The sequence below is a fragment of the Haemaphysalis longicornis genome, unplaced genomic scaffold (assembly GCF_048455015.1).
Source record: "Haemaphysalis longicornis isolate Haplotype H1 unplaced genomic scaffold, Haemaphysalis longicornis Haplotype H1 scaffold_6, whole genome shotgun sequence".
Lineage (NCBI taxonomy): Eukaryota > Metazoa > Arthropoda > Arachnida > Ixodida > Ixodidae > Haemaphysalis > Haemaphysalis longicornis.
Window position 1 is genome coordinate 150,305,134 of NW_027526407.1, and position 18,628 is coordinate 150,323,761.

The 18,628-nt window shown below is 45.0% G+C and overlaps 1 protein-coding gene across 1 annotated transcript in view; it reads right to left on the reverse strand.

The window, feature by feature from the left end:
- Positions 1–953: 953 nt before the first annotated feature.
- LOC144141198 (methylosome protein WDR77-like) overlaps positions 954–18,628 on the reverse strand; it is a 51,254-nt gene continuing 33,579 nt past the window's right edge. The window contains exons 7-9 of the mRNA XM_077672763.1: positions 16,208–16,391; positions 3,216–3,293; positions 954–1,560 (exon numbers count right to left, since the gene is read on the reverse strand). Of these exons, the coding sequence (XP_077528889.1) occupies positions 1,371–1,560; positions 3,216–3,293; positions 16,208–16,391 (452 nt within the window). The 3' untranslated portion in view covers positions 954–1,370. The remainder of the gene's footprint in view (positions 1,561–3,215; positions 3,294–16,207; positions 16,392–18,628) is intronic.

Below are 18,628 nucleotides of genomic sequence, written 5' to 3' on the forward strand. Positions count from 1 at the left end.
CGCGAGTACAAACGGAACACGCAAACTTTGTTTGGGTGCCTATTTTTTTCGTTTGTGTGGAAGTTACAGGACAGCAGGGACATCAGCACACTATAAACAGGAGATAAAAAATGCACTATAAACAGTACTGCGCTTCGGCCAACTGTGTTTTAAGCAATATGCTTATGCACAGAGTTGTATGGGAGGCAAACCGGTGGTCACAGAAACCCGCATTAAACCCAGATCCCGCACTATAAGCGGTTACGTTATAAATGTTCTACACTGTACAATAGAGTCGGTGACAGATTCTTTGCTACCCAAGGTCGTAGACAGAGTACTCGCGAGATGTCACAATCTTTTGCCATTTCGGTCATTGTTGTGCCCAGTGCGGCAGCTTTCACCATAGTCAGAACATCCTGTACTTTGGCCTCGCTACATATCGCACACAGAGCACGATAATAAAACTCCGTAAATCAAACCACAACTACTGAAGAAAAAAATGCGGCCTTCTTGCATTTGCTGCAACTCAATCACAGCAAGGGATGAGTCACAGAATGTTAAAACCACGATCAGTATAGCAAAAGAGAAGTACTGAACTCCTAAAAACAGCAGTTGCACAGTGAAATTAGCTTGTAATTAAAGTTTCGCAGTGGAGCCTATAAAACCCAGCAGTTTACTGCGCCAAAGTGAGGTAGTCAATATTCAGGTTTCCACGGGGCCTTTCCAAAAAATCTTGCTATTTGTTTGCCATATCCATTCCATCCCTACATCCCGCTTCATTATAACAATGGTTAACTATACTTCAAAACTAAAATGGAGCTTCACCTGTTGAAAGTACACCTGGGTGACAGCTTACAAGCTAATGAGGTTGCGAAAGATTTTTAGCATGCTCCAAAATGTCGTACATACAAAGCCACAGGGCAGTCTCAATTCACGTGGCTGGCAAAGGTATTGAGTTCAAGAAGTGAGAAACATTTTCTTTTAAAGAGCTACGAACTTTTATTTCCCAGTCCTTGGCAGTAGAGCCCTCCTGTACACAGTCCACACGAGGCAACTTAGACTGCAGGTACAAATGACAAACACAGAAGCGAGTGACACCGACAGGTCTGTCAACACTGCGCAACAAGCAATGGAAATTAAATTAAAGGCACTGCCGTGCTTCTACGCTTTTCTCTGTTGACAATGCGGCCAGGAACAGCTGTGTGACTGTAATGCATGGTGCAACATTCCCTGCCATTTGAACAGTACATACAGCACCGAGCAAAAACCACTTTGGCCCAAACAAACAGTGGAACCAAACGAAAAGAAAAAGAAAGAACGCACGCAGCCGGCGCACCAGCCTTAAATAACAAAACGCGACCCACCCCACGGATTTCCCAGGGCCGCTGTAATCACATGACAGCTCCGGAGGGACTCCAGTCTTTCGTCGGAGTAGGGGCGTCACCGTGCTGGAGTCGCTGACTGTCCACAAAGTGCTGGAGCACTTGTCCGTCCCAGGCCGACGACAGCAGCACGTGGTCCGAGCGCTCGCTGGACCAGCAGAGGCCGCGGACAAAGTCCGTGTGCGCCTCACTCGCATAGCTGCGGAAATGGAAATGAGCGTCAACTCCAGTGGACCGTCCACGTTAGAAAAATAGACGCAAGGCAGTGCCGTTGCGTCTTCATCGTACATCGACAATAGTATCATTACAAAAACTTCTCACATTTCAAAACGCTTTTAAAAATTTTCTTTGAGACATAAGAATATTTCTAAAAAAAATTCTGCCAAATTGAATTTATCATTTTCACCGTAAAGTTAAAAATAGACGCACTTAAAAGCATGTCTATTTTGTTTCGTTTTTATATGTGCTTTGCACATTTTTAGGTGCTGCCATTATTGCATCGACAGAAATGGCTATTGGGAGTGAGTTGAAAAGTCTTCTTTGTAATGGTTTGCAAAGGCTGCAAGTTATTTTTCAGCTGAGAAACCACCCAAGCTAGGGCTTCCGTTTTTACTGAGGGCATTCACAATACGCTTACACGAACTTTGTACATGCCAAATAGCTTATTTAGAAACGTTAAATTCTAAAGTAAGCCAAAAATCTTGTTTGACAAATTTAAATTTGCATTCTAATCTCTACTTTGCATCGATAACTATATCTATAACTTACATAGCTTCGTTCTTATGTGCTTGCATATCTCGTTTGTGGAACCGTTCTTGTGTTTAAAAAATCTTAACTAGGATCACAAAAAAAATCAGAAAACTTTCTTCCGAGGGCTTCAAAAAGCTGAGTTCTTTTTTTTGCAAATGAAAAACCCACCAAATTGGAAGTTCACTTTGTACTAAGAAAATTGATAATACACATACAAAACACTGCATATTCGTATATTCCAAAATGTTGCTTAAAAATATTTTATTCTGAGACAGCATATCTTCCTAACAGTTTTTCAAAATATGCCAAAAACTTTGCACTTCCATATTTAATTTAGCATTCTGACCTTTTAAGTCTCTAAAGCTATACAGCTACAATGCACATCTAACTTGCTTCACGTTGACATGTCTTGTATATATTGTGCCAAACCATTTTTCGCATTAAAAAATAAACACTTTACTGGAGCCCAGCAGAACAAAAGACATTTTTCTGAAAAGGGTTAATTGTCCAATGCACACTTCAGGAGCAGACAGCAGAAACTTCACCCTTCCAACCAGCACAACAATAACAGGGTTCACGCTGGTTTATGTCACAAAAATTCAATGGTCTTTGAAAACTTTCAAGGCTCCCCGAGTGGATTTTCAAGAACAGCGCACTCTGTTCGAAACCGAAATTTAAGGCCCCAAGTTCATGATAAGATGAAGGCTTGAAGCGATGGAAAATCGTCAAACAATGGCAAAGTTCCCCGAGCCGATGCTTCAACAAGGGGACTTGTCCGCCTTGTTCGCAACAGTGATTTCAGCGACATTTTGTTCTCCAATGATTTCCCACAACAGTTTGTTAGAGTTACACAAATAGGCACTTTCAGTGCATTACAAAATGCATTTGCTATAGAAGATCAGCCACGTGCTTCATGTTGTCTTTATGGTTAAAAAAAAAAAAAAGAACAGAATAAATGGAAGGATTTTTAAGGGTCCGTAAAAATTTCAGGAGTCTCAAGGCCTTGAAGGCAAGCGTTTCAAAGCGAAGGGTTTTCCAAGGTCCCACATGAGCTCTGAAGAACAATCGGAGTGCCGGCAAAGAGAGCATTCAGCAAACACTTACATGACATGGTCTTCTGGCTGCGACACGTTGGCGACTCGGACCAAGTGGTCGTCAGCACACATAGCTAGCAAACTGGGACTGCAAAAAAAGAGAGAGAGACAGAGGACGTCATGTCAGTACCATGAAACTTGCAGCAACTCAGATCCGTTCCAAAAATGTCCCTCCTCCCATGGCTGCTTTTCTAAATTCCACAAGCAACACACCGAAGCGTTCTGAAAGGAGACATGAAGACAAGATTCAAGTTTGCGTTATTCGAAAGATTTCGTGTTTTATAGTTCCCCCAGCGCTTGTCCAAATGCAAACGATGCTTCATTCACCGAGAAATTAATTTAAGTTAAAATTTTGATTTTCCCGCTAAATCGTGTGTTTTCGTGGTCTGCAATATCATCCCAGGGCCTTCCTTGTTTACCGTTAGTGAACCCAGATGGTGCCACTACACCGCGGCAAGCCGTTTTCTGCCTTGGGTTTACTTTTGACCGCACTTAAAACTGCCTTGTTTTTGTTCCGGGAGAAAATGATAGTTTCGTGAAACATAGTGCTCGCTCGACAAATATGGCCACGGAAGACACCGTTGCTTGCGTCAATCGGCCAGTGTCGTCTGAAACAACCCCAAAGCCCCGCAGTCCTGTGCAGCTAAACCAAGCATAGTGCGCGCAGTGCCAACAGCAGTACGCATCGGTACTTGCATGTTTACGAGTGCTTTCGTAACTTCCACTGTTTGTCCCACCATTCTTACGGCTTTAAAAAGAATGTTCCCTGAAAATAGCTTGTTCAGCGAGCTTATAAGCTTTTCCTAATTTGCGTCTGCTTTTGCCGCCCTCCGCCAATCACACAGCTGGCTGGTATGACATGATAGGTTCTGTTGCGGGAAATGAGCTAGTGGGTCGCATGGCCATTCTATTTTTTTCTTAATTATACAGCTTATTTGAGCGAAGTTTACCTTAAAAGTGGTGTCAGTATGATTCTAACGAGGCAGTCTTTTGAGTGAACCAAACTTGTGTTTTCTCTTCATGGCTCCTTTAAAGGGACGCTAAGCTGTAGATTGGGGTGTTGTGCATACAAATATACCACTCGCTGCGGCAGCAGCAGCACCGATAAAAGCAATAAAAACGGATCATAAAATTTTCGTGTCAGCACTCCTTTGATCATCACCGGCATGCCGGCATCAAAGCATGCCGGCACACCTAAGTGTCTCCAGGAATTCTCTATGCTAAATTTTGCCCAGCTTCAAGTCTCCCCACATCGGCCTGACTGTTTCCCAGGGGTGGGATGTCGATTTGGCCTTCAAACCAAGGAAAACGGAACGAGTGGTGAGAGGGATAGGTCAACGCGAAATCCGTTCACCAATGCAAATACAGTTAAACCTCGATATAACGAAGTCGTACTTGGGGGCGGAAATTTCGTTAAATCGAGAATTTCGTAAAATCGAGGTTTCGATTTTACAGTTCATTTAACCAGTTATTGAGGTTTCAAAACCTTGCCCATCACCCAGAAACAACTGCTGTGTAGTTACCTCTCCACTGAAAGGGAAATTTGTACTAAAACTGGCGGCGAAAATTGTGTGAAGTAAGAGTTTCAACACTTAGGCAATGGAATTCGGATAGCCGACGGTAGTTCATGTGTCGTCGTAAAACCGGTGCTTTTTCCGCAACGCCTCATTAAATATGATAGCAGACTAGGTTTCCACTTTTATTTTTTTCATTTCGGCCACTACTAAACGCCTCTGTTAGTCAATTGAACCCACGTCCATGCCCCGTGAACTTCACCCCGGCGAGGTGCTGGTTCGAAGTTACGCCTCTTTTCGTCCGTTCAGTGGTAGGCTTAGGCGCGGCATTGAGGGGTGCGGCGGGCCAACAGCGGAAGGGTGCTATAAAGCTTTCGAAAGACTTTTTTCCTGTACAAAAACTCTGCAGTATGGGCGCGTGATGCAACCACGACACTAGAGATAGCCATGATAGCGAGTCGAGCGAGTACACGCGGACCGACTGTGTGTAGCAGCGCTTACATGCTCCCGCTAAAGCGGAAAGCTTACATTAAATTTTTTCCGGCCAAATTCGATTAAGCAATTACTTTTATGCCCACTGAGCCCTAAAGAAACTGATTTCTCTGCATCGCACCTGTCTAATGAACACGGCTGAAACGAAGATGACCCCGTTCAAAGAGAGCAATTTATTGCCACCAGCACTTGATGTTTAAGCCGTAGTGAAGAAGTCCGTAAGCAGTGCTTGGTGTTTCTTGACCTCGTATGTTGACAGCGCTAACAAGGCTTGCTCTTTAAACATTCGCGTCCGCGTGCGTGCCTCGGCAAAACGTCGATGGCATTCATCACTTCGGTGGCCGTCGGTCTACCGTCGGTTTCACCGACACTTCCTCAGGCTCTGGTTCGGAACCCTTTCCTTTCCCTTGGAGTGCTCATGCTGCTTACAAGACTCATCCAATGATGTGCAAACAAAATATTAATGTGGTTATCAGCGTGCACAACCTAGAGCAACAGCACCTGACAGCACCGTGAGCAAGGATGCGTAGAAAAAAAAAGCTTGAAGTAGGCTTCGGCAGCCTAAGCGTAGGCAATGACGGAGATGTCAAAATGGTGGCCCCACCATTCAGCCGTCTATGACCGCTAGCGGTTTGAGCAGCTTCTTTCATTGCTTTTAATTCTTGTCAACCGCAGACTTCATTGTTTTTCTTTCATTTTAGCCGCTTAAGAATTAATGCGAGTACTGTATATTTTCTATGTAGGCTCTGAGAGGCAAAATAAAACGTGCCTTGACCGGAATTTCGTTGTTTCTTTCTTGCCGTGACTTCGTTAAATCGGAAGCGCCGCACGAAATTACTTCGTAAAATTGAGATAAAAATGCATGCATTTTGCGAACTTTTGATAGAAAACTTCAAAAAATTCCCTATATCGCAAATTTCGTTAAATCGAGGTTCGTTATATCGAGATTCAACTGTAGTATGTCATGCTACCGTATTGACTTATTCAGAATCTTCACAGAAGAGTCCTGCCTAAACTGCCCTCTTTCTGTCACTCTGTTAGTTGTTTAAGGGGGGACGTGGCTTTCAAAATCAACTTTTTTATTTCTTTGTGGATTTTGATGAAAATTGGCACAGCAACTGGAAGTGCTTCTGTTATAACACCATAAAAATTTCAAGGTAATATTTTGATAACTTTTTCATTTATTAAATTTTCTTTCTGTTCCGCTTGTACCGAGCTTGAGCGGCTTATAAAACATGATAGAAAACTTGTTCGGAGTGCTTTGCATTCCCAAATGAACGGACGAGGTCGTGACAGTTTTAGAATTTTTTTTACAACACAATGTTTTTTAGTTTTCATTTTTTTAGAGGTTAATGTGCAACAGGCATGTCGACTGTGAACGATTATTTGAATAAAAAAATTACAAAAAACAGATCTGGAAAACCAAAAGTGTCACGACCTGAACTGTTCATCAAGGAATGTAATGCAAGAAAGGGAATCAAAATAGACCCAGCAGTCACGAAGAAATCCCTGGAACAAGCGACACAGGTGGCAAAAAAAACTGTTTTGAGAAAACGGCTTCCGAAGTTGCAACATAGGTTTCACTTATCAAAAGTTGTCACGGTTGTAGCCTTTCATGTCCTTTTGAACATGGGGCATCTGGAAGGCATTGCCTTAAAATTGGAGTGCCTTTTACAGCCTTTCTCTTTCCACAAAACATCATTTTCAGCTCCTCTGTGAACAGTACATAGCCCAGTTAGCAGACCAAACGGAGGGGGAGATGGCTTTCAATGGGCTTTCAATGCAAAGTAGGTTAGCTGGTTGGCAGTATCGCACTGGACAACTTCCCATTGCAGTGTTGTCCCCATGGCAACAAGTGAAGCGTTTTTTTTACTTACATTTGAAAATTTCTGGCTTCTTTTGTTTTATTACTTTGCCTGGTGCAGCAATTCAGTACTCATACGTGCAGGTGTTCATTGCCAAAAGTTTGCATACCATAACGGTGCAAATGAACTACTTTGAAGCTTGGTATAACACTGTGCATAACTCTAACTTTGATGGAAGGGTTTTTTTTTTTTTTCACTACTTTTGACAGCATCCAACATTTCTCGCAGCACAGTCGTATGCCCTAAGCCATGATTATATGCATTGGTGTCAATCATTTCCCTACAAAAATCACTGTTAAATACTGCAACAGTAAGGTAAATTTTTAACGCAGAGAACATATTTTTATTCCTATATTCCTAAATCAAACCTGTTTGCATGATTATTAGGGGGCGCTGTCAAAACAGCACACGACGAAAGGGCACGCGACAGAAGAGCACCGACATAACAGCACGGCGTCAAAAGGGCACCCGACAAAACAGCACGCGACAAAACAGCACGGCGTCAAAAGCGCACGCGACGGAACAGCACGTTGACAAAACAGCACAGCGTCAAAACAGCACAGCGACAGAACGGCACAATTTTATGGAACGCCTAAATGAGCAAATATTTTGATTTTAACATGGATAAAAACACTTTAGTGGGCGCAAACTGCTCTCTCTGAGGTTCTCTTCGCGTTTCGTTACTCTTTCTCGGGAAAAATACTACGGCTTTAATTATTACAGCATGTGGGATATCTGAAATGAAAGAAGCAAAAGCCAGGGACGACATTTGGTAAAAATTTTGTTCCTTTTTAGGTAGCCCTACAATTTTTATGATAATAATAATAATATTATTAATAATAATAATAAGAAGAAGAATAATTCATTTCCGAATTTGCCGCTGACAGTTCTCCAAGACTGGTAGGCCCGGATCATTTCGTCCGCAGGCTTTCACATCTCTCCCAAAGTGGACCGCGTTAGCACGCGCTAAAACCGGTGACCGAGTCTAAAGTCAACGCCTGCGCTACGAACCCAAAGGAAATACTGTTCGCCCGGAATGCGATCAGAGCAAAATCGGTAATAAAAACCGCAGGGTAGTCTTGGTATGTCTGCTTTTCGCCGCAGAAACATTTTGCAATTTTTTGATACGAGTTTTTTATTTTAGCGCCTTCTATGAAGCGACCGCCGAAACCTGCGTGTGCTCGGAATCCGTGCATTACCGAGTGAACCGTAGTGGTTTGGCGTTAAGTTAGCGGTTGCACTGCTTGTGTGTGTGTGTTCTGTTTTGTTTTCATCATCTGCGGACGGATTTTAGGTCCTGATTTGCTGCCAGAGCGGGAAATTCCGACCCCGGCTGTTGAGACCAGCAGCAGTAGCAGTGTGGTGGTGGTGCCGGTGGTGCTCCGCAGTTCCGCGATGAAAACGTACCGGTATAGCACCTACTGACATAGAAATCGATATCGGGGAGTAAATACGCGTTTTCAATGCCACCGTGCTTGTTATGTTCACCGATTAGTCATGTTTACGGAAGCGCGGACGTCGAATGCGGAGCGCGCATAGCATATGTGGGTCACGGTGATCCGTGCTCGCGATGGACTTTCGACGAGGCGATTGCTACGCTGTTGGCATTGCAATGCAATATAATCTTTCTTAACTAGACTTATGACGGTTACTGACGAAACGAAATTACCCGGGCGGAAAAATAACGCGACCGCACAACCAGTCAAATTACTATTCGAAGGTTGAGCAAAAGGGTTGACGTTCGGGCGAGTTAATATTGGTTGATCATGATCGTGATCATGATTGACCTAACTCTGCGCAGCGCATGTGGCCTGTCGCTCGGAGCCCACCTTTGTGAAACCGCTGCTTTCACCACAAATGCTTTACGCGACCAGCAGTAACTGTTTTGTAATTGTAATACTTTAGATTCCGTGGCAACGCAAAAGGATTAAAAGCTTTTCCTTTGATCGCGTTGTGAACAGGTTGCGCTTTTTTCCTAATGCAGCGTTCACGCGTACCTCGAGCTGCGTTTCCACATTTGGCTGCCTGCTTATCCTGCTATCGACCAGCAGTGTGCGATGGAGAAAGTTATCCTTTCAAATCGTTTGGCAGTGTAATGCGCTGGCCTGAAAAAAAGTAAACAAAACGCCGTGATTTTAAAGGTTAGATTAGATGAAAAGGGGATGGTTTAATGCCAATGGGCTGTAATGACCAAACAATATATGGTATTTTAAATTGACTACAAGGAACCAGAAGTTATTGTAGTGTTGTATTGTATCGGCGCTCGTGAAAGATCCCCAAGTGGTCAAAATTAACCCGCAGCCCTCCACTACTGCGCGCCTCATCACCCATGAAGCGTCAATGAATGAATGAATCAATCAATCAACCAACCAATGAATGCTGTATTGTAAAGGATAAAGTTGCTTCTAACATTTCAGGGGGTTCCGTTCCCTGTCGCAGCTTTGCGTGTGATAAATGGATTTTGATCCGTCTGCTTGCCGTCCAAGTGCACCCAACAAACCCTGGAGTTGGTCGTTGGTACAAAGTCGTTGCGATTTATCAACGGAACCCACCGATATCTCAACTCTGTGTGCGTTGGGAAGCGATGCCGCAAAAACACGCCGCAACCGCACTGCATTTTCTCCAGGCAGTGTCGTGCACATGCGTGCTGTCAGCGACTGTTTCTCGCTTTCTCTGGTTGTTCACTAACCCACCACCGCGCAGTGCTGACCAGGCGACGTTTGCGCCTTGAACGGCATCGCAGCATTGGCTAAAACAGTTGAAAGTTCCGCAAAAACTAAGCACGCAGTGCGAAATACTCCTGAACTACGCAGTGGAGCACACCACGCCGAGCGATGTTAGCAGCCCAGCGCGCTCAGTCAACGCTGGTCGGCCGCCGAGAGAACTGGTTTGACAGTATTTTCCTCCTTTCCCGGCTGCTTATGGAAAATGGTGTATAGCAGGGGAGCAACTCATTGTACGTCTCCGCGTGCTCATTGTACGCTCTGCGTTCCACAGCAGCCACTGCCCCTTTGTTCGTCTTGGCGGCAACAAAAGCCGACCCAACCCTCGTTTTCGCTGAGGAGAGGGAGGAGGTCGAGGGGAAACGAGAGGGGGCAGTTGCTAACATGCGCATTGAGTGGGGGAATTTCGAACACGAGCCAGTTTATTTTGAGAGCGGGACTTGGAAACAGGCCGAACGCGTTCGGGTTGTTTCGTGGTCCACCCGTTCTTGCATCAATCGTTGCATCAATCGTTGGCTTTTCATTGTACCATGACGAGTGACAGTCTTTGATTCTCGCAATTTCTGGGAAAGTAAAGCCGTCAGACAGATGCACACGAACATGTTTATGTATTTTAGCGAATGAACTGCACATGTTTCTGCACAAATGCGGTTCCCAACAACAGAGTTTGTTGTTTATGGTGGGTGACCTGTTTTTATGAGCTCACCTGCTGCCGTCAACAATTGTTAGGCTCCCGCAACACGCCGGCAAATTGAACAAAGCATGTTAGCCAGCAGTCTTCTAAGCCTTGCAGCAAGATAATAGGCGTCATAGATAATAGCTATATGTCATATTTCCGGGAAAATCAAAAGTATCGAAGCTGCAAGCTGCAAAAGTATCAAGGTACAAAACCTTAGTGCCGCTTCGCTTGATTCTAACTGCAGATATCGAAGCATTTCAGATGAAGAGCACGGTATCGCAGCTTAGGTAACGCAATAAACCATTCATCGGGTAAAGTTCGTTTTTTTTTAAATAGCGAGAAATCGGCGAGCGTGATCGCTAGTACCGCTTTATGTTGTCTGATATTCAGTGGTGCCGGCCCACTCCCATTTTCAATACATCATGTAACCTAAATAATATTGTGCCTGTAAAAGCGCTCACTGCACAGCCTGAATCGTAATACTCGCTTCTCAAGCGTTAATAAACGAAAGGATACAAGCAATGGAAGCGCGGGAGAACATACTCGTACGACGACAAATTCGCATGCAGCATTTATTTCAAATAATTTCAGCCTTAGCAAATATATTATGTACGGACCGATGCAAATACATTGTGCACAAATACAAACATGTAAAGACAAATAAACTGACCCCCTCCCTGCTTCCCTTATACAGGCGCTCATGCATAGGTGAAGTAGCGGTGGGACATTTTTTTCCTACTTTAAGTTGGGACATGTTTTCCGGCACCATTTGTTCCGGGACTATCAGTTCCGGGGCCAGTAGCTCCGGGACCATTTGTGCCGGGGGACTATCAGTTCCGGGGCCAGTAGCTCCGGGACCATTTGTGCCGGGACCATATCGCCCGCACATCGTGCGTATGGTCTTCTGCTTAGCAGTTACACAGGAAAAAAACAAACACGCCTCAAGTTTAACGTACACTGCGATGACGTACACTGCAAACACCCCACGAGATTAGCGTTGCACATCCTATAGCAGTTTTTTTCGCAATAAGGCGGGTGTTCGCGAACCACTTCCGTGCGGCCGGAGCCATGCACAGCGGATTGCGTATAACGCGGCTCTTTTTACGCCGCCCCAGGCACCCTGAAACAAATTTAACGTTCTCTCGCATTTAGCAACATATGCCTGCGTTTATCTTTAATAAAGTAATTGTTTCTAGTAGAGCTACGGGCTTTTGGGCCTCTATTGATGCTGGCGCGCATGTTGGTATGAAGGCCGGATCACAGTCTGGTACGCCATGATGATTAAGATGATGATTATGATGATGATGATTAGAAGCCCGCCATCTGTATCGGGACGTCCGTTGCCACCAACCAACATGCCTGTCTTATTCTACTCATTAAACCTACCCTTTATTACCCTAACGGGTTAGCCCTCCGCCTACCGGTTTTAAACTCGCTTCTCCTATTGCCGTTTTACGCAGCGCCACCTGTAGGGGCTGGAAAGAGCGGATAGCGTTGATCCGCCGACCCGAAGAAAGCGAGTTAGATGCCCGCAATGGTGGTTGCATTTCAAATGAAGGAGAAGAGCGAACACGCCGGAGTGTCGCCGTTTAAATGCACGCGAAGAAGTGTGAAGTCCCTCACTGCGGAGCATCCCATATTCCAAATTTAGCGTTCTGGTTGTGAAGCCTAAAAAAGCTGAAAGAAATGAAAGCTTTTGTGTGCTTTTTTTATTGAGTCCGCACTGCGAATACAAAAAAAAAACGGCATCAAGGCAAGAAAAGACCTTAACCCGGTACCGAGGCATGCTTTGCAGCGGCCGTGATCTTTCGGCTCCCACAAGAAGATCTTCTCTTGCTGCTGTTTTCTTTTTCGGCTGTTTTATCGAAAGTGTAAAAAAAGAACAAGTGCCAGTTGCAATAGGCATGCCTCAGGTTATCATGAGCCGCTGCAACCCAAATCACCTGGAATATGATGGAAGCGAAAAAGCCGAAGTGTAATCCTTGAGCGCTACTATTCTGACGGAAAATTTGCTTCTTACTGAAGTCCTACACCACTTAATTCTAATTTATACATGGGGGTTTAATTTGTTTAACAGCACAGAGGAGCTCTTAGTGGGTTAGAAATATTTCCGCAACAATATTGCGCGTCAAAGCAGCGTCCGCGAATATGAGCTACTGTGGATCGTGGCTCATTGGTGGCCCGGCAGCTCACATTCTTCACTTTAGTGAAAAAGACCGTCACTATACTTCGAAGTTTTCAAAAGAATGGCGTCAATGAGCAAATGAATAATTCAAACAACATTTATAAGAAAAGTAATTAAATAATAGAGGATCCAGGAAAAATCCTCAGTAAATTAACACAGAAAAAAGTGTTCACGAAATATGCAGATTCATGGCTCTGCGTTAAATTACCACGAAAAGGGCACAGATGCCGTCTTCATAAAAATAGATCCCTGAATTCATGACCAAAAACCAATCAATACAACGGGATCGAGGAACCACCTTTAATAGGCAATTACTGGAGTAGTCGTTTCATAGAAATAATTGCACATATAACCATGCGTGAAAAAGAAAGTAATACGAACAAGTAAAATCTGTAATTGATATCAACGGCTCACTATGTTGTGTTGCTTCAGCCTATCACAGGCCCACCTAAATCTCTTCCTGTACCGAAATCGCCCTCCACTGGAATATGCGGGTGCCTAAATGTCCATGTACTGATATGTTCCTGCAGAGATAAGTCTTGTAAAAATAAGTTCAAATGAATGTGCTTTTCTATTCCTTACTTGCCGCGGAGTTTGGATTCCGTTCCGGCGAGTGCACTATGCCATACTACCTAGCAACGCCACCGCACCCAACTTTTACAGTGCTCATCTCTTGCAGTGTGCTGTTTTGTCGCGTGCTGTTTCGTCGCCGTGCTGTTTTGTCGCCGTGCTCTTCTGTCGCGTGCTGTTTTGACGCCGTGCTGTTTTGGCGCCGTGCTCTTCTGTCGTGTGCGGTTTTGTCGCTGTGCGCTCTTGTCGCTGTGCTGTTTTGACGTGTGCTGTTTTGACGCGTGCCCTTTTGACGCCGCGCTGTTATGTCGGTGCTATTCTGTCGCGTGCCGTTTCGTCGCGTGCTGTTCTGTCGGTATACCGATTATTAGAAGCGCACGGGAAACGTTGCGCAAGGAAGGCGATATGGCTCGCGCGCATCGCAGCGCACGCTTACCGCGACATATCGTACTTTGAGTATCCCTGATATGGCTTGTCAGGTTGCTTTTAAGATTAAATCTAACGTCGCAGGCATTAATTACAACTACTGGCGTTCAATTGTAACCGGTTGCGCAGACATGTGATGCTGCAATGCGCGTTGGCTATGCCATGCGCGCCGCAGCGTTTGACGCATCGACTGTTTCTTTCCCAAGGCTAGCGAGCCCACAATCAAATCACAGCAATAACTAAGCGTGTAAACATCGCAAATCCGACTAAAAGTTCACTTCACGAACCGCTATCGCAAGCGCGCACACCGCGTCACCCTCCAGGGTCTGGCGACGGTAGAGTCACGCGCCCCACGAAGCGTTCGATGACCTCCGCCTTTCGAGCCACACAACTTCCCGTAATCTGGCTCGTGATCTCAGGCATTCCTATCGCGATATTGTCCGTGCTGAATACCACCGATTGAATAGAAACTTGGCTGAGCAAAGCACCGAAAATGAACTCAAACCGCACGCTACGCAGTTCTGGCGGCCGCCATCTTGCATTGCGCCGCGACACCCAATGAGGAGGGCCGTCTTGGCGCGGCCCGACCGGAGGACGAATAGCGCTTCAGCATCTATTTCTAGCTTCGTTCGTGCGTCATTTCTTTTCTGCTGTTCGTGCGTTTGTGAATGAACGAAGATAAAAGAGACGAGGGGAACCGGAAAGATGAACGCTCCGCCGATCTAACGATATCAAAATGGCTGCGCCCGATGGCACCGTTGCAGAGATACAGCGCTCCGAAAATCGCCGTTTTTTCGCCCTTTTGCGCTGATAGTTCGTCACCGCGCCTGGCAAAACTATTTTTTTATGCCACTTTGCAACGCTTTTCAGCGGAAAAACTTCGCAGACATACAGATTAGGAAACATAGAAGCCGAATATGTGGATTTCAAAAAAAAACGATGTTTTGGTCATTTTTCTGAAGTTGAAAGCTGTGTCCCCCCTTAAGAAATCTTGGCAAGGTGCAAATGGAAAGAATGCCAAATTCGAAGTGCGCACCTGGCTTTGGCTGTTGCATATCTGCGTACCGTAAAGTTCCGAAAGAGCGCCCACCCAAATTTCAGAGATAACAAGTGAAAAATACTGAGTGGGCAATCTTTCAGGTCAAGAGCGAAAAACTGCAAAAAAAGTGGCGGCCCCACCAACCAGAACTGCAGAGATATGTATAAAAAGAATGCGAGATGCGCGAACTTTCAGGCGAAGTTGAACGGACAAATTAGTGACCACATGAACAAATGAATCGCGTTTATTTTGTTCACTCGTCAGCGCTAAAGCCACCAATTTTGGGGCGTGGGTGATCTGAGGGGTCGTTCAGCAAATTGAATATTTCCCTCCTAAAGGGGCGTGGGCGATGCTTCGGGAGAGAGAAGTTTACGAAACTCTCGGAGCTTTACGGCACGTGTTTCAGCTTAGTGATCAACAAAATGATATCCGAGGCTTGTGCGCACGATTTTAGAATGACGACGATTTTAGCTGCAAATGGGGCGCAAAAGCAAAGGCTGCCATACTAGGCCTGAATCGTTGAATGATATGTTGATATATATATAAAAAAGTGAAGTGCCAACTTTCATGACTTCGTTACGTTTAACCAGACTTTACTTTCTTGACCGGGGGAAAAAAAGGCGAAAGGATAGCAATTATCGCGTTTGCGTCTCTTTCTTTTCTTCCATTTCTTCATCTTTTGACGCGAATCCCTCCAACAGGCAGACTGACTGCACTTCACACTGCAGTGGGTTAGTTCTTGTTCCATCCAGGCAGGATGCTGGATTTGCACTGCGGTTACCTGGTGACCCAGGCTCAAACCCCACAAGAACCCAATTTATCTTCTCTTTACAGTGGCGGTCACCTTGGTACCAATTACGCTGACGTCGCCACCGCCAAGGTCACCTTTCGCGTTTCATGAGAACTCAGGAATCCCTAACTTCCCCGATTCTTTAAGGCTCTCGCAACTGCTCGAAAAGGATTTCATGGCAATAGACCCCCACCAGAATGCTCCAGTGCGACCCCAGTGGTGAACCACTCACCTCCTGGGGCAGATGAGTAGCAGCGTGCTAGGTATGAATTACGGAGTGACTGAAGTTTAATACAATAAAGTGCAGACCTTAATGATTTCGTTATATCTAGATTTAAATGCGCTCTACTTCCTTGAAAAAATGCGAGAATCCCTGGAAGCTTCTTCATTTCTTTGAGATGCTTGCAACTGCCCAAAAACAATTCCACGAATGGCAGACCCTAACCTCCCCACCGGAACGCTTTGGTGCAACCCCAGTGGTACACCTCTTGCCTCTCGGGTCAGGAGAGCGGCCAGTGCACTGCTGGGTATGAACGACCGAGTGAATCCAATCTATTCATTACTTGTCGAGTTTTCACCGTTATCTGTTCCTTCGACCACAACAAAGAAAAAAAAAGAGAAAAAAAATCCAAGAATCTCCAGAAACTTCACCAATTCATCGAGAGAATTCCGGGACAATCAACACTCCTCTGGTGTGACCCCAGTGGCCCACCGCTCACCTCTCGGGGCAGAAGAGCAGCCGGTGCACTGCCCTGGGGCACCCCGCAGGCAGGCGGAGTAGTCCCTGCCCCCGCGGCTCCCGCAGGTCTCGCACCACCACCTCCCCGGTCAGCAGGCCCACCACAAAGGTGCTCCCCGCCGATGGCTGCCAGTCCAGGGCGGTCGGACCAAACGGGAACAGGCCTGCATTCGTCACACAGGAGGGCCACTCTTGCAATTTCGCACCATTTATTCGGCCCAGGCAGGAGTCCCCCGTTCAAAAAACTAGCCTTCGGTCATGTACTCAACCCCACTCTAGCCCCGAACGACACTTTTCTAACCCCCAGAAAAGCAAAAATTATAAAGGAACTTTTAAATTTCGTGTCCCAGCGATGTAATGTGCGCAGGAGTTAGGTGCTGTAAGCCAGCACTAAAAACTTTTTTTTTTTTTTTTCAGTTTTTAACCGCACGTTCGCGTTTAAGTGATGCGACCAAACAGAAGTGGACGCCCCACTACAATCACCCCTTCTTCAAGAGTCTCGGCAGTGACCTAAATGGGGGGCCACCAATTATTCAAACAGGATTCTGCGGCATCACAGAGAAATGGCCGGAAAGTGGCTGGCCAGCCGCCACACTTCACCTGTTTTCATGAATATCGTGAATGTATTTGTTTCAAGTTTGTGATGAAATCGGTATCATTGGTATCGGGACGAAGCAGCCCTTTGATGAGCAAAACCTGTATTTTGTTTTCAGGGTCCCTATAAGCACAGCTTCCAACCCCGAAGAATTAAAAATGGAATTCGCCACAAGAGCGAGTTACGTCATTTCCTTTAGAGTAATTTTTACACAATTTAAATCGATTGCGGTGTGAATTTCCGTATAATTACATTCAGTCTTTCTTTATTATTAACTGCTGTGTCTGATCGTTGCAAAACACCCGTGAGCTTTAATGTGTTCACGAATATCGTTGTGCTTATTTCTGCAGAAAAGTGCTTTTGGCATTCAATGTACCCACTCACTCCTGTGATAGCCCAGTTGAGCTATCAGTTGAATATGTATAAATAAATAAATTAATTATACGCATGTAATTTTTGCAAATATACTGAACAAAGAACATTGGGTAAAAAAGAAATAGTGGAAATAAAAACACTGAATTTTAAAACGCAACGAATTAATGCAGCGTCAAAGCAAAACAAAAGGCACAACAGGAGGACAGAAAATGCTGGAGAAGGCACAAGACAACGATGCATTCAACAAAGGAAAAAATTCAGTTTGGGACAGCGGCTCCTCAGTTCAAATACATTTCTAAATTTTCTGCAGATGAAAGTTCAGTGACAGGTCAACAAATGCCATTCTTGAATGGTGAGAGGAAAAAATAAAACCCTCACAAAAAAAAATGGGGTTAAACAAATTTCAAGGGTATGACTGGTTTTTCTCATTGAAAGTGGTCATTAGTAGGCAGCACTGTCTATCCCAAGCTCTGTGCTGAACTGGCAAAGAAACTTCAAAGCAAAGAAATTTCTGTCATAATTCCAGCGTTGGTGTCATTAGTAATGATCGTAAGGTCAAATAGAGACCCCTGGCGCTTGTGGTTTGACTGAATAAAACAAACAGGGATTTTCTCTGGACTACTACAGCTGAACCCCTTTATAAGAGACACGTACTGGGGAGCAGTTTCTGTATCTTTTATAAGAGGTCTCTCATAAGCAGGGTACCATGCTTTCACTTGCTTATCATCCCGTAGTTCAATGTAGGAATGGCACAACTAAAATTAAGCACGAAGGAAGACTAGAGCATGTTGCAAGTGGTCTATTGTAATTAGATGCTTCACCCCCACAGTTTACGAAATAGTAGTTCTGAATCTTTGCTTGCGTCTTGACTGTACTTACACTGTTTTTTGCAACATCTTCTATGAGCTTTCTTTCCTTTCACTGTTTGTGGAAGATGAATGGTAGATGTTCAGTTCACAAGCCTGATGAATTGTCAGAGCACACAGCTTCTCCTGCGTGCGCTGGCCATTCATCAGGCTTGCAGGACTGAGCATCTACGATGCCCACCGCGCACTCCCGGTAGTCTTGGCTCGTGCACAAGCCCACATGCGTGCTTGCGCTCGCATTCATGGCGGTAAGCTTTAACCACTTCTGTACATTGCACTTCCATTGGCAGGGCTTGTCATCATAGTTTCACAGCAGACTAAACCATTTTGTGTTTGCTGAAGTTATATATAATAAACAGCAGCTGCGGGCGTCTGTTGTCCCATCTGATTCCACAACGAACAGAACTGCAGTAAATGTCTGTTGCAAGCGAGACTGCTGACCAAAATTCAAGGATAACTCGTCCTCCGCAACCATCTTCTACATCCGGTGTCTGTTATAAATGAGGTCAATTTAATGGGAAAGATAGGGCGGCCATCCATGTGGGTGAATAATGTCTCTTATACC